This window comes from Strigops habroptila, chromosome Z, assembly GCF_004027225.2.
Source record: "Strigops habroptila isolate Jane chromosome Z, bStrHab1.2.pri, whole genome shotgun sequence".
In the NCBI taxonomy this organism is placed as follows: domain Eukaryota; kingdom Metazoa; phylum Chordata; class Aves; order Psittaciformes; family Psittacidae; genus Strigops; species Strigops habroptila.
Genome location: NC_044302.2, coordinates 72,062,100 through 72,086,688, shown reverse-complemented (window position 1 = coordinate 72,086,688; position 24,589 = coordinate 72,062,100). Strand labels below are relative to the sequence as shown.

Genomic DNA, 24,589 nt, shown 5'->3' with positions numbered 1-24,589 from the left:
TTCCACCAAAAATAACATAGCTGGCTGATCTCTGTGGTCATTGGATAGGGAACAGGACCCTAAGAGGCATGGAAGCAGGTAGGAAAAAAGATCCTGTATTAAAAAAAAATTTGTATTTTTTATACTTCAGTTAAGCTGGGCAAAAATTCTGCCTTTCTGATGCTATACATGTCTTCATGATTAGTTAAAAGTTATTAATTCTGCCTGTGATATAGATTCGGGTTCATCACAGTACAGTTTGGTTATATGCTTGAGCCTTATTTTAGTTCCAGAGAAGTAAAAAAAATAACCTGGTTAGTATCTTTACTTCAGTATGTGTTGCAAACAGGATTTTAGGAATCAAGCAGCAGGCAAACATGCTGGCATGTGTAATTATGGAAGTTAGATTGACAATTGCTGTTTATTAGTTTGATTAACAATCCTTAAATTAACTAATTTCTTCATTGTGGCTAAGTGCTAGGGTATATTTAGTTCATTTAGTACATGGATGTTTTTAAAGCAGCTCAGGTATTAAAACTGATGTGTTTTGGTGATATGTCTTGGTGGAGAGGAATTTTTATCATGCTTATTTGTGTGATAATTAGTTTGTGCCTGGTGCTCAAAATCAGATACTAACCAAAGTCATCCTAGCTTTTCTCATAGCTGAACCACTTGGATATGGTCTCTTTACCCATTTTCAGAAGGAGTGTAGGAAATCAGTTATCTTTGAGACCTACACTCCTTCACCTAGGGCAATTTAATTCCAAAACTTACGTAAGACAGAGCCTCAGGTTTGTAGGAACACATACAGACAGTGTGCTTGCATATGTTTTATGTGCATAGATAAAACTAGCATTAAAAAAGTTGTTTAGCTGTGCAGCTGCAGTGTTTAACTTAGAGCAGAAAATAGGTATTTAGCTTAGAGCTCAGAATTAGAGAATTGGGAAGGTTGAAAGGGACCTCTGGAGATAGTCCAGTTTCCCCACACAAAACAGGCTCCGCTGCAATGGATGGCTCAGGCAGGGTTGAACTGGCTTTTGGGCATCTCTAAGGTTGGACACTCCACAACCTCTCTGGGCAACCTGTTCCAGTATTTGATCACCCTTGTGCTAATTCTTTTAGTATGCTTAAACAGAATTTAATGTATTTGGTTTGTGCCTGTTGCCAGTTACACTGTCTCTGGCCACCATTGGGAAGAGTCTGGCTCTTTATAGCTAGCTACATGAGGATAAGATCACAGACTCACTGAGGTAGGAGGAGACTTCTTGAGAACATGTAGCCCATTGCCACTGCTTAAAAAGGGTGAGCTAGAGCAGGTTGATCAGCACTGTGTCCAGTTGGCCTTTGTGTATCTCTAAGGATGGAGACTCCACAACCTCTCTCAGCTACCTCTTCCAGTGTTTGACCATGCTCACAGTGAAAAATTGTTTCCTCATGTTCAGGAAGAACCTCCCGTGTTTCAGCCTGTGCACATTGCCTCTGGTCCTGTCATGGCACCGCTGATAAAAGCTTGAGTTCTTCCCCCTTGCACCTTCCTGCAGGTATTTTTATACATTGATATGGTTCCCCCAAGCCTTGTCTCCCCTAGTCTGAACCCTCCTAGGTCTCTGAGAGACATGCTCCAGTCCCTTCAATATCTTATGGGCGCTTGACTGGCCCACTTGACTGGCTGGCAGCATTCCTCCGAATCCAGCTGAGGACACCTTTAGGCACCTTTGCTGCTGGCTGTGTTTCCCAAAACCGCTAAAGGCCTTTTCTGCAAAGCTGCGTTGCAGCCTGCCAGCCCTCAGCATGTACCCCGTATACCTGAGGTTGCTCCTCCCCAGGTGTAGTGCTTTGCACTTCCTCATGTTGAGCTTCGTGAAGTTCCTGTTGGCCCATTTCTCCAGCCTGTCAAGGCCCCTCTGGGTGTCAGCACAACCCTCTGGTGTATCAGCCGATCCTCCCATTTTTGTGTTGTCTACAAATCGAGGTTCCTCGATTGTGTGGAAGACAACTTCCTCTTTCAAGTAATAGAGGAGCCGACAAGGAGAGGTGCCATGCTTGACCTCGTGCTCACCAACAGGGATGGACTGGTTGGAAATGTGACGCTCCAGGGCAGCCTTGGCTCTAGTGATCACGAGATGGTTGAGTTTGAGATCCTCAGGATGGTGAGAAGAGCATGCAGCAAGCTCACTGCCCTGGACTTCAAGAAAGCAGACTTTGGCCTCTTCAGGAACCTCCTTAGTAAGGTTTCATGGGATACAGTCCTAGAGGGCAGGGGGGCCCAAGACTGCTGGTCGATATTCAAGGATCACCTGCTACGTGCTCAAGAGTGTTGCATCCCGACTAGAAGAAAGTGCAGCAGGAGGGCCAGGAGACCTCCATGGATGGACAAGAAGCTGCTGAGGAAACTTAGAGGGAAAAAAGAAGCTTATAGAAGGGGGAAGCGAGGACAGGCGGCCTGGGAAGAATATAGGAGCATTGCCTGGGAAGCTAGGCACTAGGTTAGGAAAGCTAAGGCCCAGCTAGAATTAAGTTTGGCAAGGGATGTACAAGGTAACAGGAAAGGATTCTATAGATATGTAGCAAATAAAAGACAGACTAAGGACAATGTGGGCCCTCTCCGGAAGCTATCAGGAGAACTGGCTACCATGGATTTGGAGAAGGCTGAGGTTCTTAATGACTTCTTTGCCTCCATCTTCACCAGCAAATGCTCTGACCACACCACGAAAGTCTTGGAAAGCAAATGCTGGGACTGTGAAAATGAAGACCTTAGGCCCACTGTAGGAGAGGATCAGGTTCGAGACCATCTTAAGAACCTGAACGTGCACAAGTCTATGGGACCTGATGAAATCCATCCACGGGTCCTGAAGGAGCTGGCGAATGAAGTTGCTAAACCACTGTCCATCATATTTGAAAAATCGTGGCAGTCATGTGAAGTTCCCGATGACTGGAAGAAGGGTAATATAACCCTCATTTTCAAGAAGGGGAAGATGGAAGACCCAGGGAACTACAGACCAGTCAGTCTTACCTCTGTGCCTGGCAAAATCTTGGAACAGTTTCTCCTGGAAAACATGCTAAGGCACATGAAAAACAATGAGGTGGTTGGTGACAGCCAACATGGCTTCACTAAGGGGAAATCCTGCCTGACCAATTTGGTGGCCTTCTGTGCTGGAGCCACGGAACTGATGGACAGGGGCAGAGCAGTTGACGTCATCTACCTGGAGTTGTGCAAAGCGTTCGACACTGTCCCGCACGACATCCTTGTCTCTAAATTGGAGAGACATCAATTTGATAGATGGACCACTCGGTGGATAAAAAACTGGCTCGATGGCCGCACGCAAAGAGTTGTGGTAAATGGCTCGATGTCCAGTTGGAAACCTGTAACGAGTGGTGTCCCTCAGGGATCGGTGTTGGGACCGGCCCTGTTCAACATCTTTGTCGGCGACATGGACAGTGGGATTGAGTGCGCCCTCAGCAAGTTTGCCGACGACACCAAGCTGTGTGGTTCGGTTGATACGCTGGAGGGAAGGGATGCCATCCAGAGGGACCTTGACACCCTTGTGAGGTGGGCCGATGCCAACCTTATGAAGTTTAACCAAGCCAAGTGCAAGGTCCTACACCTGGGTCGGGGCAATCCCAGGCACTGCTACAGGTTGGGCGGAGAAGAGATTCAGAGCAGCCCTGCAGAAAAGGACTTGGGGGTGTTGGTTGATGAGAAGCTTAACATGAGCCGGCAGCATGTGCTTGCAGCCCGGAAAGCCAACTGTATCCTGGGCTGCATCAAAAGAAGCATGACCAGCAGGTCAATGGAGGTGATCCTGCCCCTCTACTCTGCTCTTGTGAGACCTCACTTGGAGTACTGCGTACAGTTCTGGTGTCCTGAATATAAAAAGGACATGGAGCTGTTGGAGCGAGTCCCGAGGAGGGCCACGAGGATGATAAGAGGGCTGGAGCACCTCCCGTATGAAGACAGGCTGAGAGAGTTGGGGCTGTTCAGCCTGGAGAAGAGAAGGCTGCGTGGTGACCTCATAGCAGCCTTCCATTATCTGAAGGGGGTCTATAAGGATGCTGGGGAGGGACTCCTCCTTAGGGACTGTAGTGGTAGGACAAGGGGTAATGGCTTCAAACTTAAATAGGGGAAGTTTAGATTTGATATAAGGAAGAAGTTCTTTACAGTGAGGGTGGTGAAGCACTGGAATGGGTTGCCCAGGGAGGTTGTGGATGCTCCATCCCTGGTGGTGTTCAAGGCCAGGTTGGACAGAGCCTTGGGTGACATGGTTTAGTGCGAGGTGTCCCTGCCCATGGCAGTGGGGTTGGAACTAGATGATCTTAAGGTCCTTTCCAACCCTTACTATTCTATGATTCTATGGTTCTGTGACTTGGTTTGGGCACGCTGAACTTAGTACCAGAGATGTAAGTGGATAAAACACACTTCTGAGAAGTTCATCTATCCGCTAAAGGAAAGAATATTAGTGATGTAAAAGACAAAGTGGGTGCTGAAGTAATTTGCTTTAAAAAAACCCAAAAAACCTCACAAAACCCAAACCAATCAAAGAATAAATCACACTCCTCCTCTCTGCCCTTTCCCCCTCCCCACAAAGCCCAACAAAACTGCACTGACAATGTTGGATAATACTGGAAGAGTTGAGGGAAGGTTGTTAATCTGTATACTATGATGAAATAACTGCTCACTGCTTGCTATCTTGTATACAGTCAATGGAATGAATTGAAAGCTGTAAAATGATGAATCATGAAGGACTATTAAATTTTTTCATAGTGGAGAAATAGCAGAGAGTTTGTTTTTTTTAGAGCTGGGGGGTGTCTGTGCATATGCGTGTGTATTTCACCGATTTATATACTTATTTAATACATATAAAAGTGAAAGCCTAAAAGCTGATTTTGTACAGAGAAATCAGATACCCTGTTTGATTATATTTCTAGTGTCACTTTACTGTCAGTAAAGCATTATAAATAGTAGACACTGTCTGTTGTACTTCACAGTGAAGGAAAGCATAGCTTCATCTTTGGTTGTAAATCTAAGTTTCATTTTCCTGGGACTGGTCATAGGAGCAAGATTGTACGTGGAACTTTAATGGATGGGAACAAATGAAAGGTGCGTTATATGTGAGCCAAGCGTTTACTGCTAAGGGAAGTATCCGACTTGTACATGTTGAGGTGTGTTTACCTATATGGACTTGTTAATTTAAATGCAAAATACTCCCAAATTAAAGTGGTACTGATTTTCAGAATAGGAGAGTTGTAGAAATCTGGTTAATTTAATTTCAAACAGGGATGGAAAGTAGTGTAGGGTGAGGAATAGAATGTTACCGAAGGTGGGAGTGTAGAAGAAGTCTAATCAAGTACGAACTAGAGAGTGGTGTGCTGGGTGAAGTGGGGAGGCAAAAAGAAAGAAAATCAGGACATAAAATGCAGCCTAAATGCTGGAATACCTGTTGGAGAGTGAAACATAAAGGCATCTTCCCTAGACAGTTTTCTTGTTCAGTGATTCATACCAAGCTAGGAGGGACATAAAGCTAATGAAATTAGTGGCTAATACACTGACATGAGCAAAACTTATGGTGAGAGTGTATAGCATAAAAGCCAAAAATGCATTTTGCAGATACGGAAAATGAGGAATAAGTTAAATTACATGCTCCGAAAGCAAAACTATCAAAAAGCTAGTCACAGTTGAGTTATTTGTATTCTGGGATGAGCTTTTTTGTAAGGTGAAAGAAGAACTTTGTGAACAGTAGGTGGCGTGTGGTGATGCATAGTTGAAAATTGCAAGACCTGTTGAAGCTAAAATATATCTCTCAGTTGCCTGAAGATCAGTCCTTTTGTGAGTACTGCATCTTGGTATGAAACAGAAATACAGCTTTGTTTTTATCCGTCCTCAATGTAGAAATGGAAATTAGAGAGAATGCGGGCCGTCTTTATGCGTATCACTGGCATGCTTTGTTTCTGTTAAAGAGATTTCAGAGAAATGAGAGGTAATAATAGCCCAGTTGTTAAACTGCTGATACATGAGTTAGGAGATCAAGGTGGTCTTTCTCGATGTTTGTAGTGTGACTGGGAAATGAGTAATCAGTTTTCTCCATACACTAAATAGGAATATTTTATCAAGTGTGTAGCTTTGTTACTTTAGATTGCGTCTGTGTAATGTAAATCTCTAGAGAGAAAAATGCAGCAACTTGCAGATGGATCAACACAGGAAGATGCTACTGTGATATTAAAGGTTAACTAGAAGAAACATGCCATAAAAATGGAGGTATGGACTGGACTGTCCTGGAAGTGTTTGAGCTGGGTAAGGACCGGATATTCTTGAAGGAGTAAGGAGAACAAGTGTACATTTGTGCCTTTTGTGGTAGCATGGGCAGAGGATTTTGAAAGCTTTTCTCCTGTTGGAAACGTGTGTGTCAAATCTCAGAATTTGTTTTACTGATTATTCTTTTCAGTGTGTTTATTTTGGTTCCCCCCCCCTCTTTTTTTTTTTCTCTTAACAGCTGGATTGAAAGGAACCGCAATGTCTGCTGTCATCTCAGATAGTCGTCCAAACCCAAGCTGCAAAATCATGACTTTTAGGCCTTCGATGGATGAATTCAGGGAGTTCAACAAATACTTAGTGTACATGGAATCACAAGGTGCTCATAGGGCTGGAGTTGCAAAGGTAAACTTCTATAATGTAGAAGGAAAATGGTTTCTAATAATTGTTTTTCCTAGTATTTGTATTTTACTGATTGCAAAACTGATCTTTGGAGTATTTAGCATTTTTTTTTTCCCAAATGATTTTCAATTATTAGATACTGAATTGTTAGAGTTTTAAGAAAGAACTTTTTGGTATCTTTGATGTTTCATGCAAACTAATGAAGACGATGTAGACTGATTTCTCTCTAAAAATCAACGGTTCCCATGTTTACAACAGCAAAAGAGGATTTCTTCTTAAAGGCAGATTTAAACTAATTTTTGGCAAATCAGAACAAAATAGGGAGTTTGTAGTATAAATTGGAAAATCCAGATCTACCAGATGTTGAACTTGGTCTTTTAGGGTTGTGTGTAACTTTACTGGAGCAAATAATCCAACTACTGCTAATGGGTGTATGCATGAAGATAGTGAGGCACTGTCTGAATGGAAACAGCTTTCTTTTTAATCGTAATAGTTTTATATTTTTGTTAATGAGAATTGGAGGTGTACTAACTATCATTGCGTTGCCTTTGCATTCAGGACTAGAAATGTGATAGACGGACAACAGTGGGAAGCCTGAGCTGAGTTTTTCCCATATTCAGTTATATTGTGGAACCTATTTATTTGTGTGGGGGTGAACTATTGCAGTCCTCTCATCTTCAACAGTGAACTTAACGGCAAACTCATCGTAGTGACTCCTTCTCAACAGATTTACACCATTAACATATATGCGAGCAGGAGATTCTAGCTATGTATCATTCTGCGGATTATGTACATGGATTCAACTTAAAAAGAAAAAAGAATTCTTGTTTTCATATTGTTTATAAGAATAGCTTTATTTCAGCTGTTCATAGTTTCTAATCCTTTTTCAGCGGGATCCAGCAAAAAAAAAATAGAAAGTGCCTTGTGACCAGCTGTGGAGATGATACTGATCATCTTCTGTTTCAGTTTGTTTATTCATATCTAATGCGCTTGCTGCTTTGGCATATTGTGTATAAAACAGAGACAGGCATAGATAAATCTGACTCCTTGCTTTCTCTAGCTATATGAGGAAGCTGTTATATGAACCAGGGTTAGTGTGTAAGATGGAAAAAAACCAAACCAAAACAAATAATGAACTAGTTTTGTTTATAAAGAAGAATGTTTGTGATATGCTTTTTATTATGGCCATGTCTATTGTAGACAACTAATCTTTTCATTCACTAGTATTCAAAACTAGAATCTTCTTAATTAAAAAAAAAGTACCTTGTATATCATTTTCCTTTGAAACTGTATAGCTATTTACCTCTGGCAATTCTGAGGAGGTGTATCATCAAATATGATACTGTAATTCTTAAAAAGTACATGCAAACTTCTGTTCTTATTTCTGAGACATTCATAATAAATAAGAGCTTCAGTTACTCTCTATCAGGGTTTTTTGTGCTTATTCTCTTCTTTTCTGGGAATGCTGGTCAGCGGCTTGCTGATACATGGTGCTAAATGCTCTTCTGAGGCTGCTGGTATACTTAAGATTAATTGTGGGACTAAAGTATGTCATGGTTTGAGCCCAGTGTGCTAGTCATTTATGTGTATGAACTTTAGCATATCTGGAAAAGGAGGCTTCTTCATGTCTTGGCATTCTTGGTTGCAAAATTTCAGCCAGAAGTGTAAAAAGATAGTGAATTTGTCTTACTGGAAATATTCTTCAAATTTATTTGAGATATGAATATGGCTTCTGTTGTCACTCTGTTTTGGTCCCTTATCTTGGTTCTGGTTCCTTTCCTGCTATCCAGCAATTAATCTTCCATGTGTAGCCAGTGTAGGAGATAAGAGCAGAGCCATTGAGGATGTCCTGAGAAGAGCAATGGACATAGTATCATTAGGAAAAAATATGAAAAAAAATGATGTGAAACAGTTTTACCTTCATTGTATAATTTAAAATTTCTGTAATATTGCTGTTACCTTCATGTCCATACTCTTAGTGTTCTCTACTTTCCCTTCCCCCCATTAATTCTTAAAGGAATTATTTGTGAAGATTCTGATTAGACATAATTTTCTGCAGTAACCACGCATGAGATTAATTTTTGTGTATAGGAAATGGGTATGATTTGAATATGCACTTGTTACTGAAAGGCAGAAATGACATAATACCAATAAAATATACTAATGCTGTCATTTTAAAAGCAGTAAACTTATGAGAAAAATGCAAATTTTGTTTCCTGTAAACTTTGTTTTGAAGTTGAAACATTTCAAAGAAACATTATAGTGGGCCAAAGTAGTAGTTACTCTTGTAAGGCAGGCACATGAATATGTGAAACTGACTTTTTTAAATGCTAGGTGCAGCCGTGATATCTACCAGGTGTTTTCAGTGTTTTAGAGTATAATGCAGATGTTGGCTGTGGAATGGATGCAGGCATATACTGTTTAGTTTAATTTTCTTTAACACTGTAAAACAGTGATCATGGCAACAGAAGAACAGAGGTTAGGCTCTGGTCTTTTCTTCTTCACCGTGGTATAATGCTGCAAGATGTAGATAAGAATCCCATAACTGAGTTGAAAATGAGTGGGGAATCCATTATAGTAACTTAAGTGGCAATCAAAGAGATATGACAGCTTTCAGGATTAGTATTAGAAGTGGGTAGTATGTTTTAGACACATATCTCTAGTTAACACTGCGTAACCTTTATTTTCAATTTTCAAACTTTTTTTTTTTTTTAAATTTAATTAAATACAGATTGAAACCACTTTCTTTGCTCATGAGATCATGAGCTGCTTCCTTAAGAATGAACCTTCCAGTGTTGTTGCCGTTATCAAACTGTAGCTGTTTATTTTGTAGTTTTATCTGGACTATACAAGTTTGGGTTTGTTTTTTTTTTCCTTCAGAAAAAGAAGGAAGTTGGCTAAAAACTACTGTTCCCTCAAATTGTACACATATATGCAATTAAGAGAAACTGGAAATTAGCAGAGTCTTAAAAGTAATTCCAAGATTTGATTTACAGAAATTGCCGCTACTCTCATAGCACTTGCAGTTTTATACCATCTCTGTTGAAGTCTTTAAAGCTGAACATACCTGAGAAGGATGGAATTTGTCCCTGTAGTCAGGGATTTGTGATATTTTGCATAGTGTAATTTGGTTTGTTTGAAGTTAATATCCTTATGCTTACATGACTGAAAATATGTATGTCTTCATTTTTTGGCCATACACCTAGGATTTAATTCCCATGCCATCTATCACATTTCAAAACCATTCGTGAAGGTCTTCTCCATGTACAGATTGTTAAAATGGGATAGTCCCAGGAACACAGAAAAATATTTGTATATATCTGTGTTTATATGCATGTGGGGTATCTGCTGAACAGCTGGAATAATGTTTGAAAGAAAGCGTAACAAAACCTTTTAAAACTGATTAATCGCATTACTCATGTTTCAGTTGTAGTATGATTCAGGAAGGGTCCTTCTAACCATAACGTGTAGGTCTGCTTTCCCCATCTGCTTGATACTAGAATAGCAGTTAAAGCATCTTTGGTTATTTTCAGCATGTCAGTCAGTTGCTACATACTACTCAGTAGTCTAGAGACTTTTTATGTTCTGATTTTCACTATTTTTTGATACATCTCAAAAATTATTTATAAAAAATGAAATGTTTTTTGAAAAAAGCTTATCAAGTCAATAATTCATACTGCAAAAATTTAAGGGACATTTTCTCAGTTTTGGACATTGGATTTAAAATAACAAAAATATAGTAATATAAAGTGAACTGAAAAAGGACCTAATCTGTGTTAAGTCTAGGATGTATAGACCCAAGTATGAATGGAAAGAGAATAAAGACTACCAGAAGGGCTATGTGCATATGCAGAAATGGTAATTTAAGCTTTAAACAGAGATCGTAAGCAGAGTAGGCATACCCAACACTTTAGGCTAAATGTGAAAGTGTGTAGGCGAGAAGACCTCTTAAGCTGTGTGGAAGAATATGTGTATGTAAATGTCTGTAGGGCTTGCACATGTGCGTGTGTGTGTGTGAATACAGTGTTTAAAAAAAAAAAACCAAACAAAACCAACTTCCTAATAATGTGCATAGAATAAATGATTAAGGTACTAGAGAAACAATATTAAACCATTTATTTCCAGAGTAGAAAACATGCTGTGGCATCTCTGGAGCAAATTGGCTAAAATATTTGGCCTTTGAAAGTATAGAGTGAGCTTTAGGAATAGACAGTGTATTTTAGTCTTACTGTTATAGAAGATCCTTATACTTGAAAAGGAAAATAGGGACTGGAGGCAATAGAACAAATGAAAACCAGGGAACACTGTAGATTAGTTGCTCTTTATTTGGATGAGAAGTGTTTTGGAGACTCAAACTGAATTTATATAGAGCAAACTAGTTAAATTAATTTGCAGTTGCATTGGCAAGTAGTAAAGTAATTTTGGAACATGATACTGAAAATGTTGGCAACTGCAAGAAAACATTTTTCAGAAGAAGAGGGGCAGAAGTAACTACATAGAAGTAATAGCCAGAGCCATTCAGAATCAAATGCAGAACAGGAGATTACCAGTATGTGAAAGAGGATTGAACAGAAATTTGTGTTGATAGCACTCCGAAATAACCTTGGTTGTACTAATGTGCAGCCTTAATGAAGGAGACGGAGTGTTATAACTAGGATGTCCCTATCTAAAACTGTATTTCATGCTAAATAACACTAGACAGTGTTAATATGCTTAGGATGTTTGAGATACATACCTAATTATCTATCCATCTATGTGTCTATCTGTAGATACATAAATGAGAAATCCTTGCCTTAGGGTTTTCCCTTTTTATAAGAGGCTTTAGTGGGACAGGTCAGTGGTAAAAACTCAGAGAACTTGTCATTATTTCCAACCCTGAAACTGTCTAGCTGTGTCACTTTGGGCACAATATTTTTAACATCTGCAGTCCTTATCCTGAGCTTTATTAGAGAATACAAATTCTTTGGGCAGGAACTCTGTTAGGTTCCCTTCCCGCCCACCTCCTCCCCCCCCCCCCCCCTTTTTTTTTTTAAGTGATGCTTGGTACATCAGTCCACGCAGGATTCATTTCTCTAACAGTGCTCTGGTTACAACAGTAATAAACATGCTCCAGTTAGCTGCAAAGGGATATTTTGAACCTGTATTCACAGAAATATTTTTATTGCTTGAAACATACTGACCTTGAATTACCTCACATAACGCAAATTTTCCTTTTCAGTATTCATATATTTAAGCCAAACCTACAAATTCATGCTTAATAATAATAATGAAAATGGAAATCTTTGTGCACATATTTGATTTCCATACATATATTCTGAATGCATGACTTCTCTGCTTCCAAACCAACATTCTGTGTTTTGTTGATGTGCATATGATTTAAGATTTGTGTGAAAGAAATAAGTAGGAGTCACAAGGTGATTCAATTATTCTTTTTTTTTTTTCTCTAAAAGCAAACAACACCAAAACTTGCTAGGTAGTCCCCGTACAACTGAAGTCCCATGGAAGCTGAGAAGGAAAAAGAAAAAGAGGGAATTGCATCTGTGTAAAAACTGGATAAAAATGCCTGTTTATGTTTTAAATAAAAACATTAGGTATGGATGTATGTTACTACCTGATAACTTTTCTTCACCTTGATGTGTGTGCTTGCTACCATGAATGGTCTTGATTGAATTTCTTTGGTGAATGGACTGTTTGAGTACATTAGCAAATCACAATTTGTGATTGTTTTCCAAAAGTAGAAAATGATGTAAGGATCTATTTGTACTATTTTTTCAGATTTTTTTACTTTCTCAGAGTGATGTAATAGCAAAATCTGTAAGGGACAATATTGTATGGAATTCTGAAACACTTGTTGGAGGAACGGCCTAGCTAGCCTAGTGTAAAGGCTCCCTCTAAGATGGGAATTACTCAAGTAACATAATTCATGTATGGTAGATGTATGCTTACGAAAGCCATCCTACTTTGTTGTATGCTGATCTAAAAGGTTCTAAGCGAATGCTTGTGAAAATTTGATTAGAGCGCCACAGAAAAAAATGAATGTGAGTGGATCAAAGGACGTATCATAGAGCCTTTGACCAAATAAAAGTTCAAAACCAAACCAACCCCAAAAATATATATTAAAAATGTTGTGTTTTAAAACTGTTGCAATTTCACATCTAGAGAGTATTCTATTTTGAGATAATGTATTCAAGGAATGTTCAGAATTACACAGCCTGTTAAAGAACAGGTATGACTAGAGGCTTCTTTAAAATTCCTAATGACTTTATTGCTAACACTTTCTGCTGAGCAGTTTTTGCAGACATTGAGCAATTCTGTGGTATTTTAAATAAAAGTGTTAACTTTACAATTGATTAATCTGCTCATAGCTTTATTCTTTAATTATGAGGTTTAAACCATGTTAATATAAAAACTGGTTAATCTAAATTAGTGCAAACGTACTGTAATGGATTTGTACCTTTATGGTGGGGAGTAAGTTAAACAGACACTAAAATCTAAAGCTCTCTAAAATAGCTGTATTCTTTTTTTTAGTTTTTCAGTAAGAAATAGTTACTCATACTGTTTGCACCAAATAACACTTGGACAGGGAACTTTCAATTGTTTGTATGATTTTTTTTTTTTTTTTTTTTAAATGATGGTGATGATTTTATATCATGGAATATGCAGTGTTTGTGAATTATAAGGCTTTCTGATTATAAAATATTTGCTTTGTTATTATGCATGTGTATGTTTGCACAGTTGCACATGATTGAATTGCGGTAGATCAGCAAGTTGCTGGTTGTGAACTGAGGTAATACTATGACAATTTTGAATTGGTTTCTGCATTATCTAGGAGCATTTGCATGGTCAGTTCGTTATTGTGAAACAGTGGGTAAGCAAGCATTCATTTGATCATTGGGTGTATGACTGGTTTATTTGATTTTTCCAGAATGTTTTGAACTGGTATTGCAACTGTCAATGTCCTGTTTTTGATTTCTTAATTTAAAGGTTATCCCACCAAAAGAGTGGAAGCCAAGAAAACATTATGATGATATTGAAGATTTGGTGATTCCTGCTCCAATTCAGCAGATGGTCACTGGCCAGTCGGGGCTTTTCACACAGTACAACATTCAGAAAAAGCCAATGACAGTAAAAGAGTTCAAGCAACTGGCCAACAGTACCAAGTATGTATATGGGGGGGTCTTGCTTAGAAAGGTAAAAATTTATTTATTGCCGTATTGTGGTTTCTCTGGATTGTGCTTGGCAGTTGGTGATTTTTATTTTATTCCCCCCCCCCACCCCCCCACTTAGTAGAGGTTTTTCTGTCTGCTACATTAAAGGTACCACAACATGAATCTTGTTTATGTTTCTGTTGTTGAAAGCATAACAAGAAAGCATCTGAAAAACCTGAGACATGCTTTCTGTCTACTTTTTTTTTCTTTCTGTTCTAACAAATGCTGATGTAGAAAATAATGAACATGATACAGACAGAGTTTGAATTTGAGTACAACTATTGATGTTTAATTCTTTTTTTTGGCCTAGATATTGGACTGGCCTATCATCATGTAATTCTGAAAAAAAACCCCAACCTGAAAACCCAACATGTTTTTTAACTCGCCCATAAGTTTTCGCATTAATCTAAAAGAACTCCACTGCACCTTGTGAATGTCTGTGTTCTGACTATGGCAAGATGGATAGAAGAAATTCTTCTCCATTCCTTTTGGCCACATAAAGAATAAATTCTACTTCAGTATTTTCTCAAAACTGACTGGAAGTAGTTTCTGGAAGGTGAATCAAAAGATCCTATGGAGAAAAGATATTTGAATGTGATGAAGGAAGGTAACAGTGCCCTAGTTTAAAGGAAAGTTTCTCTCTTAAGTTAAAGAACTTAACTGGTAAGAAGAGAAGCTGTTATCAAGATCAGGAAAAACTGGGACATGAATACCTTTTAAAGAGGCTCCTCAGCAAATGTTTCATAATATCCATGGCCTTGTAAAAGTGCAAAAGTGATCTCTTTTTTTCAATTAAAAAGGATTAGTATGTTTCTGCCCATATGTTCCTTAAGAAAAGTTAAGGTTATCATGCTTACAGTTTTCTTCCTCTGGTAAGTAGGAATGGGAACCTATTTTATAATTCTTAAAATTATTTTTTCAGCAATAATGTAAAACCTGTCTGGTATCCGATATAATTTTCTATGATACCTGTTAATATATGTTTAAAGTTTCTGTTTGATTAACCCATGAGAAACACTAATTTCTTAAAATAGTTTGATAATGCAAAAATGCTGTGAAGGTTTTAATATGTATCTTCATGTTAGTTAAGTTCATTATATTGTTTATCACGGAAGATATTTTGGAAGTGTTTCTGTTTGGGGTTTCCCTACCCCCCCACCCCCCTCCCGGAGAGTTTTCATATGTTTTGCTGAAATCAGTTTACGACTTCATTTCATTGGTGAATTTAAGAACACTTGGGAGGGCTTCTTATCTATTAGTAGCCATAAACATCTAAGTTAAATCATAGTTGCTTTTAAAAGGATTGTGTGTGCTTAGTCTAATGCATTGCATCTTTTACTTTATGCATTTACTTTCTTGCATTTGCAGTTCAGCATTGAACCAAAGTGCTGCTTCACCTTGACCTCTGGAAAATACGGGCATACCTGCATCCTGTAATCAGGCTACTTCTATTATGATACTGAGTTTATGTATCCATATTACTCAGAGCCAAAACCTGTTTTCTGGAGCCTTATTATGAGAAATTATTGAAACAACTCCATTGCTGAGATTGCTTTAGTTAAGATGTGTTTTGCTGACTTCCTTGTCTCTGTTCTGTGTTGCTTCATGATGTAAATGTACCTGGTCTACTTAATTCTTGCATGTGTGAAATTTTTTTCCCAGTAGTTGAGATGTATTAGGAAGTTGGCAGTGCTAATGTGAAACTTTACTTCTCAGAGTTGCAGTAATGGGGGAGCAGATTTTCTTTTCTGAAGACCTAAATGTGGGGGAACAGAGGCCTGACAAAGGATCCTAAGGCAAAAACTATTTGATGGATGTTTTCTGTGGTACTGTGCTTGTGTTGTATTCCCACAAGTTTGTACAAGAGGCTTGAGTAACCTTCCAAAAGAATATGCATAATTGTGTTTATGCATTTAAAAGTATGGTGCCCAGTGCTGGGCAGAATTAGCACATTTGAGTTGTTCTGAAACAGGCTGTTGCAGGACCTGTTACTGTGTTTGTAAAATTGGTAGTGAGGCAGGTAAATAATAAATACTTGTAACTTAAGTGGCTTTTCCATGTGTGCCTTTTTTATAGAAGAGAAACAAAAGGGAAGGCCTCAGCCTGAGCACAGTCAGTAGATGTACTGTTTAGCTGTTTGAGGCTAAAGGAAATATTTTATGAGTTGGTGTCTGACTTCAGTTACTGTAGCTGTCAGGTTATATATATTCGCCATGAGGTTACATGCTGTGGTGAATCATGAAACTAAGGATTCAGGACAACTACTAATTCCTCTGTGTATATGTATATATATAAGATATATATTGTATATGTAATATAAAGTATTTATATAAAGCAATCTCTTAGAATTCAGTTTGCGGCATCAGAAGCATAGTCCTTTGTGAAGGTGGTTGTTGGAAGACTATGCTGAACCTTTGCCTACCTCTTCCTCTGCAGATACTGCACCCCAAGATACATAGATTATGAAGATCTGGAGCGTAAATACTGGAGGAACTTGACTTTTGTGGCACCAATTTATGGAGCAGATATCAATGGGAGCATTTATGATGAAGTATGCTTAGCTTTTTATGAAGTTTATTTCTTCCAGCCCTTTTTTAAAGGGTACTGTACTTAGAGGATACATTCTTGCTTTGTGACTGAGAATCTGTCTTTCCTTTGAAATCTTTGTGTTACTCACTTTAAAGACTCCAAGCAAGGTTGAAATTACCTCTACATCTGCAGGAGTCAAGCAGTTCTGTCCTTAGATAGTAGGGTATTGCTACTCTTACTGATCATATGACTTCCCAATCATAATACTCTTCCCTTTCTTCACTTTGAACTCTCCAGAACTTTGAGATTCCTTCTCATTTATTTATTAACATTTTAGTATGCTGGTTATCTGTTTACCTCTGTAGAAATTTAGTAATAATTTAAGTAACTTTTAATTTAAAATTAAAATATTAAATACTTGATTTCTCTCTTTCACTAAGAAAAATTGTTAGCTGTGCTTTCTACATGCTTGGAATCCCACCAGTTTCCTGGAAATGTTCTCTGAATTAAAATAGATGAAATGGAAACTTCTTAAGCAGATTATTTTTGCTGGTTATTTACCAAGATCTCCATAGATAAGAAGGGATTCTTAACACAGATTTTGTTATCCAGTGAATTAGAGAATATCCATTGATACCAATTAGGTTATGTAAGCAGCTACGGGAACTAAATTTTGAAAAGATTATGTAAGTAATGAGACCAACAGAAGAAATGATAGGATTTCAAAAAAGATTTGTGTTTTTAAAAAATACAGGGCAAAATTTTCTGCAGAAGAATCTAACATGGAGTTCTTGAGTTATTTCATGTTCTATGTAGCTGCCTTCTCCAGTCATAAAAAAAAAAAAGGCAGAATTTTGCTGTGGCAGATGGTCTGAGGCTCTGCTAATGTTTCATATTTCTTCACAGAAGATAAAGTACTTGAAGACTCTGTCCAAAGATAAATATGGTCAGCCAGCATGGCTTAAGGCAGTTCAATTTTTGCACTAGGTTCTGTGGTTATTGAAAGATAGCTATAAATGTCCAGTTGTCTATTGTTAGAGAAAGCAGCAAGTCCTGATTCTGTTGTATGTCCAAATAGCTGTGTAAAAATGATATGGGAAATAACTGAAGAATTTTGATTTGGGGTGCTGTGGTGAAGAGACATAGGTGTTGCTTTGTGGAGACTGAAAATGGGGCACAGGGAAAGCAGTGTTTTTTACAAGAAATAAAAGCTGCCCTTTTTCTTCTCTTATATTTTTTTTCTTATTTAATATTGGCAGATAATGCCTTCTCGTGTAGCATTTTACAAACGTACACTTTGTTTTGTTTTCTTTGGCCTTTAGTTTCTTAAGGTTACTGTTGCGTGAGCAACAATTTCAAAGAAAACAGCATTCAGTAATATCCAATTTTGAAGTGTTGACTGGTCAAAGAGAAGGTCAGAGATTTGCTTCTCATGGAATAGGTCTGTCATTAGATTGGGAGGCTGAGGAAGCAACAAGTGAGAACAGCAGCATTCAGTAACCCTAACTCAGGTGTTAGGTGCATAAGAAGAGGAGACAAAGGAAGCACTGAAAATTGCAAGGAGTGGGGAACAAAGGAGTGGGTGAGAAAAAGGTAACAGTAGGATAAAAAACCCCGTAATACCTATGATTTGGTATTATTTAAAAATAAACAACAAAGGAGAAATATTAGTGAAAGGAATAGACACTGAGGAAAGCGTGTAAACAGACTGACCAGTTAATGTGATAGCCCAGTGGAGTTCAGAGGAAAAGAAGGAAAAATCCGTGGTACCAAACTGTTGGTGAGAAAGAAGGCTGCTGATTAAAATATTTTCTCTTAGAATATTTTTGCCGAAGTTCATTTTTGGCCAGCAGATGGTGTACTTGCACAACCAATATTTTTCATGTCTTCGCACTTGATAGCGCTAAGAAAAGATCTTTTTTACTGTTTCGAATTAGAGGTTGTTCTTACGTCTGCGTTCAGTTTCCTTTAGGATTGTCATTATTCGGGGAAAGGAGATGAGCGCAAGTAACTGACGTTTTGGGCAACGTACAGCAGAACAGGCATGGTGGTATTAATTTGTTGTCACAGCCTCTTTGTGATAAACAAAATCAAATGATGGCTTTTTTCCAAGATGCATTTGATAGGAAACAGTGTGTTACTGATGTTGCATTTAATACAGAAAAGTAAATATCTGGCAGAATTCCAGGTAAAAAAACAGCAGGAACTTAGTGAAACTATGATGTGTACTTGTACTTGGGCCATCAAAATTAGTGAGAAATGCTGCTGTGCTGCAAGTCCTTATGCTTTAGTTTAAAAGTTTACCAAGTACGTATTCTTTCCCACATGGCGATGTTCAATTTTACATTGAAGCATCTGTATCTGAAGGATCATGAAACCTTAATTTTTACTATTTATGTTATTTAAGAAACAATATTATTATTTGTAGAATCCAGCACAGTGGCATTGTGCCAGAGAGATCATAAGTCATGTAGCAGTGTTTACTTTTTTTAGGTAAGAGTATGACAGATTCTGGGGGTTTGGAAGATGGGGCAAAGTTGTAGTCTAATATTATATGGAACAGTGGAAAAAAAAAAGGGCAGAAAGCTAAATGCATGCTTTAAAACTTGACAACTGCTATCAGTGATTTACAAGTTTAGCCTTATCATATTTGGATTATTCCAGAATCTCTGTTGTGTATTTTGAATGTATTTATGGTTATTTGACAGTTTTGAACATGGATTAAATCTTTATGAATAAGGAAATAAGCTATGAAAGCAAATGTTCTGTAGACTGTATAGAGCTTTATAGAAAATAAATTTAAAATAGTGGAATGTTTGCTTGAAATATTACTCAGTGCTCTATGCATTTTAATTGCTGTTACATTTAATTACAGTGCTTTGTAGGAGAATGACGACGTAGGTGACTCAAGAAAAAGCATTGTACTAAGGAACAGATTGACAGGATCATTATTTATATTAAGATTATAAACATTATTAGATATACATTCAAGGTTATATCTTTGTGTTGCTATAACGTTACCTGGACTTGAGTGAAAATTAACATTCCTGAAAGAGTTTATAATGTCAATAATAAAGCACCAGTCTCATTAGCTGCAGTTTTTAAACTGATTCATGAATGGACTGTTAACACCTAATAGTTATGATTGTTGAGTAAGTTTAATTGAGAAGTGATTATTTTTTTTTAGTATGTAATTTCAAGACAGCTGTCTTTCTGAGTTAGAATCATTGTAATGCCAACTTGAGCCACCTTGGACTACGAAAGACTAGCCTGTGGAACGGTTGCGAAAAAATTACTATTCCTGTGAGTAAGGGGAAGGAAGAGTGTTATTTTTTTTCTGATATAATAACTTTATTAACTTTTTATTAACTTATCTATCAGCTTTACCTGTGAGTAAATTGAAGAGTGTGATTCAGCTACTTCTTCTGTACAGTCTCTGTTCTGGTGAGCTACTGTTAGGCCTTCCACTTCCATGGCATTTCCAGCTGTTGTTCAAATCAAACCACCAATTACCGAAGCCACAAATTAAGTTGTTTCATTGTATGAGGTACAAGGAGCTCAGTTTAACTTTTTGGTTCCCCACCTCTCCATTTTTTTTTCTTCTTTTTTTCATTTTCCTCTGTGTCCTGCTTTCAGCTGTAACAGTAACCACGACACTCTGTTTAGTGGGTTTTTCTTTTTGGGTTTTTTTTAATTGATTTGAAATTGTATTTTTATGGACAGATGGGAAAGACACATAAAACCCCTACCTGGACTGATCTAGCAGCTAGGGAATGGGGAAGATCTGCCCAGTTTCAAAAGAAGCTCTAAAGAGAAGTAACTGATCTGATGTTTATAATGGGTCATAAAACACGTCTGACTTTAGTGCTATCAAAGGCATTTGCTATTCAGTGGAGAAAAGCTAAGGTTGAAAAAAGTGCATATAAATACCATCTTGCCTTTCTCACCACTGTTCTTCAGCTCTTTTCTTGACAATACCACTTTACTTCCCTTTTCCCTTCACTTTATTTCTCGTGGCGAGACAGTTCTATTGCCTACCTTCTCCCATGTCTAAGCCATGGGGAATTATCTGATTAGTAATATAAGACTGATGAATTCAGTGGTGTTTGTAGGCGAACGTTTGGTTATTTTTGCTAAATAGTAGGTACATCTGTAATGTAACATTAACTCTAGCAACAGATACACTCAAGTTTCCTGCTGTATCCCTTAACAGAGTAGCTACCTTGATTTTTAAAGCAGCACCTTAAAGCAGTATATCTAGAGTTTGTATTTGACCATGAAGTAAGTTAGGGATGGCATCTGAGTTGTAGCTTAACTGCAGGCTACAGGAGAGTAGCAAGCATAAGCAATTGAAGACTCTGGAGAGCTTCAGTGACAAATTCCTGAGCAAAGCTGTCTCCTGGACCTCAGACTCAACAAAGGACTTGTTGCAGATGTGAAGGTTGAAAGCAGTCTTGGCTGTAGCGACCATGAGATGGTGGTGCTTAGGACCTTAAGAGGAGGAGCAGGACCACAACCCCAGATTTCAAGAGAGCAGACTTTGGACTCTTCAGTGCTTGGAACAGTCCGATTGGGTAAGACCCTGAAGGAAAGAAGGGCCCAAGAAAGCTGGTTGGTATTTACCTCCTCTAAGCTCAAGAATGGTCCATCCTAATGAGCTGGAAGTCAGGAAAAAAATCACAGAATCATAGAATCCAGCTTGGAAGGGACCTCAGACATCAGTTGGTCCAACCTTTCTTGGCAAAGCATGACCTAGACAAGATGGCCCAGCACTCTGTCCAGCTGAATCTTTAAAGAGTGTCCGGTGTTGGGGAACACTGCTCTTCCCTGGGGAGATTATTCCAGTGGCTGAGTGTTCTCACTGTGAAAAATTTTCCTCTTGTGTGCAACCAGAATCTCTCCAGGAGTAATTTGTACCCATTACGCCTCATGTTTTCCATGGGACTCTTTGTAAAAGGAGAATCTCCATCTCCTTTACATACTGCAACATGGTAATAAGGTCTCCTATGAGCCTTCTTTTCTCAAGGCTGAACAATCCCAGTTCTCTCAGCCTTTCCTCGCATGGCAGGCTTCCCAGTCCTTTGATCATCTTTCTGGCGTTCCTCCAACCCCCTTCAGCCTGTTCACATCTTTTTTTTGCATAGTGGGGACTAAAACTGAAGACAGTGTTCCAGGTGTGGCCTGGATAGAGTGCAACAATGATTTCTTTATCTCTGCCAGTGATGCACTTGTTGATGCAACCCAGCATCCTGTTGGCTTTCTCAAAATGCCAGGGGTCTGCATGCATGATCAAGAACCTTCTGATAATCATAGAATAATAGAATAGTTAGGGTTGGAAAGGACCTTAAGATCATCTAGTTCCAACCCCACTGCCATGGGCAGGGACACCTCGCACTAAACCATGTCACCCAAGGCTCTGTCCAGCCTGGCCTTGAACACCGCCAGGGATGGAGCATTCACAACTTCCTTGGGCAACCCGTTCCAGTGCCTCACCACCTTCACTGTAAAGAACTTCTTCCTTATATCTAATCTAAACTTCCCCTGTCTAAGTTTGAAGCCATTACCCTTTTTCCTACCACTACAGTCCCTAAGGAAGAGTCCCTCCCCAGCATCCAGATACTTCCAGATACTGGAAGGCTGCTATGAGGTCTCCATGCAGCTTCTCTTCTCCAGGCTGAACAGCCCCAACTCTCTCAGCCTGTCTTCATACGGGAGGTGCTCCAGTCCCCTGATCATCCTCATGGCCCTCCTCTGGACTTGCTCCAACAACTCCATGTCCTTTTTATATTCAGGACACCAGAACTGTATACAGTACTCCAAGTGAGGTCTCACGGGAGCAGAGTAGAGCGGCGGGATCACCTCCTCTGACCTGCTGGTCACACTTCTTTTGATGCAGCCCAGGATACTGTTGGCTTTCTGGGCTGCAAGCACACACTGAAGCCAGCTCATGTTAAGCTTCTCATCAACCAACACCCCCAAGTCCTTCTCTGCAGGGCTGCTCTGAATCTCTTCTCCGCCCAACCTGTAGCAGTGCCTGGGATTGCCCCGACCCACATGTACGACCTTGCTTTTACCAGCGGTGCCCAGTGGCAGGACCAGAGGCAATGTGCAAAGGCTGAAACACAGGAGGTTCTTCCCAAACATGAGGGAACACATTTTCACTGTGAGGGTGACTGAGCCCTGGCACAGGTGGTCCAGAGAGACTGTGTATTCTCCATCCTTGCTGAGCTAGTCCTACACATTGTCTTTTGCAAACAACTGTAAGTATATCTTTTGTATTCTGTCCTTTACAGTATTGTATTGGGTTTGCATTGGGAAGGTTTGGGGACGGTTTCTGTGAGAAGCTGCTAGAAGCTTCCCCGGTGTCCAACGGAGCGAATGCCAGCTGGCTGCAAGACAGACCTGCTGCTGGCGAAGGCTGAGCTAATGAGCAACGGTGGTAGCACCTTTGGGATCATATATTTAAGAAGAAACTGCAGCTAAACAGCAACTGCAGCCGGAGAGAAGAGTGAGAACATGTGAGAGAAACAGGTCTGCAGACACCAAGGTCAGTGCAGAAGAAGCGAGGAGGTGCTCCAGGTCCCAGAGCAGAGATTCCCCTATAGCCTGTGATGCAGACCACGGTGAGGCAGGCTGTGCCCTGCAGCAGGGGTGGAGCAGATATCCACTTGCAGCCTATGGAGGACCTCACACCAGAGCAGGGTGATGCCCAAAGGAGGCTGTGACCCCATGGGAAGCCAGCACTGGAGCAGGCTCCAGGCAGGACCTGGGGCCCCATGGAGATAGGAGCCCACACTGGAGCAGGTTTGCTGCAGGACTTGTGACCCCGCGGGGGACCCATGCTGGAGCAGTCTGTTCCTGGAGGACTGCACCCATGGAAGGGGCCCACACTGGAGCAGTTCATGAAAACTGCAGCCTGTAGGAAGGTCTCACATGGAGAAGTTTGTGGAGGATTGTCTCCTGTGGGAAAGACCTTGTGCTGGAGGAGCAAGAGTTAACTGACCACAACCTGCATTCTCCATCCTAATGCACTGCTGGGGAAGAGGAGGTAGAGAATTTGGGAGTAAAGTTGAGGCTAGCAAGAAGAGAAAGGTGGTGGGAAGGTGTTTTGAGGTAGAGTTTGTATTTGTCATTAACCTACTCTGCTTTTATTGGTAGTAAATTAAAATAACTTTTCCCTAACTCAAGTCTGTTTTGCCTGTGACAGTAATTGCTGAGTGATCTCCTTGTCCTTATCTTGACCCATGAGCTTTTTGTTGTATTTCTTCTCCCCTGTCCATTGGAAGAGGGAAATAATGATAGCATGACTTTTGGCAGCTGGGACCAAGCCAGGGCCAGCAAACCACAAGTATCATGGTTTAAGCCCAGCTGGTAGCTCAGAACCACACAGCCACTCACTCACTCTCCCCTCTTCCCCCCCACCCCTGCTTCCAGAGGAATTGGGAGGAGAATCAAAAGAATGTAACTCCTACAGGCTGAAATAAGAACAGTCCAGTAACTAAGGTATAATACAAAACCACTACTGCTACCACCAATAATAATAATGGTAAGGGAAGTAACAAGGGGAGAGAATACAATTGCTCACCACCCGCTGACCGATATCCAGCGCAACCTGAGCAGTGATCTGGGCCTTCTGGGTAACACCCCCCAGTTTATATACTGGGCATGATGTGCTGTGGTATGGAATACCCCTTTGTCCAGTTTGGGTCAGGTGTCCTGTCTCTGCTTCGTCCCAGCTTCTTGCGCCTCTCCTCACTGGCAGGGCACGAGAGACTGAAAAGTCCTTGATGGGAGTAAGCATTACTTAGCAACAACTAAAACCATCAGTGTGTTATCAGCATTGTTCTCAGACTAAAGTAAAAAACACAGCACAGCACCAGCTACTAAGAAGGAGAAAAATAACTGGAGAAAATTGAACCCAGGACAAGGATGTACATAGGATGAGCATAGCTTAATGAAAGTACATGGACTCTTTTTTGTGGGTTTCCCCCCCCCCCCCCCAAATGTAGGAAGTTCTGCATGTTTTAGTACCTAAGTCTGTGACCTGCCTAGGGGATGGGTGAAAGGCTGTGGATGTTGTCTATCTAGGCTTTAACAAAGCCCTTGGCACTGTTTCCCACAGCATTCTCCTGGAAAAACTGGCTGCTCATGGCTTGGATGGGTCTATTCTTCGCTGGGTAAAAATCTGGCTGTATGGCTGAGGCCAAAGTATGGTGGTGAATTG

At 39.7% G+C, this 24,589-nt stretch overlaps 1 protein-coding gene across 18 annotated transcripts in view; it reads left to right on the top strand.

Moving 5' to 3' along the window:
* KDM4C (lysine demethylase 4C) overlaps nucleotides 1–24,589 on the top strand; it is a 266,115-nt gene that overhangs the window by 7,011 nt on the left and 234,515 nt on the right. For 14 of the 18 annotated variants that reach the window (XM_030511824.1, XM_030511825.1, XM_030511830.1 and 11 more), the window contains exons 2-4: nucleotides 6,468–6,631; nucleotides 13,613–13,788; nucleotides 16,273–16,387. In XM_030511824.1, the coding sequence (XP_030367684.1) occupies nucleotides 6,468–6,631; nucleotides 13,613–13,788; nucleotides 16,273–16,387 (455 nt within the window). Of the gene's footprint in view, nucleotides 1–6,137; nucleotides 6,233–6,467; nucleotides 6,632–12,078; nucleotides 12,220–13,612; nucleotides 13,789–14,146; nucleotides 14,421–16,272; nucleotides 16,388–24,589 lie in introns of those variants that run through there. The other 4 variants (XM_030511826.1, XM_030511827.1, XM_030511828.1 and 1 more) reach the window with 4 other exon arrangements.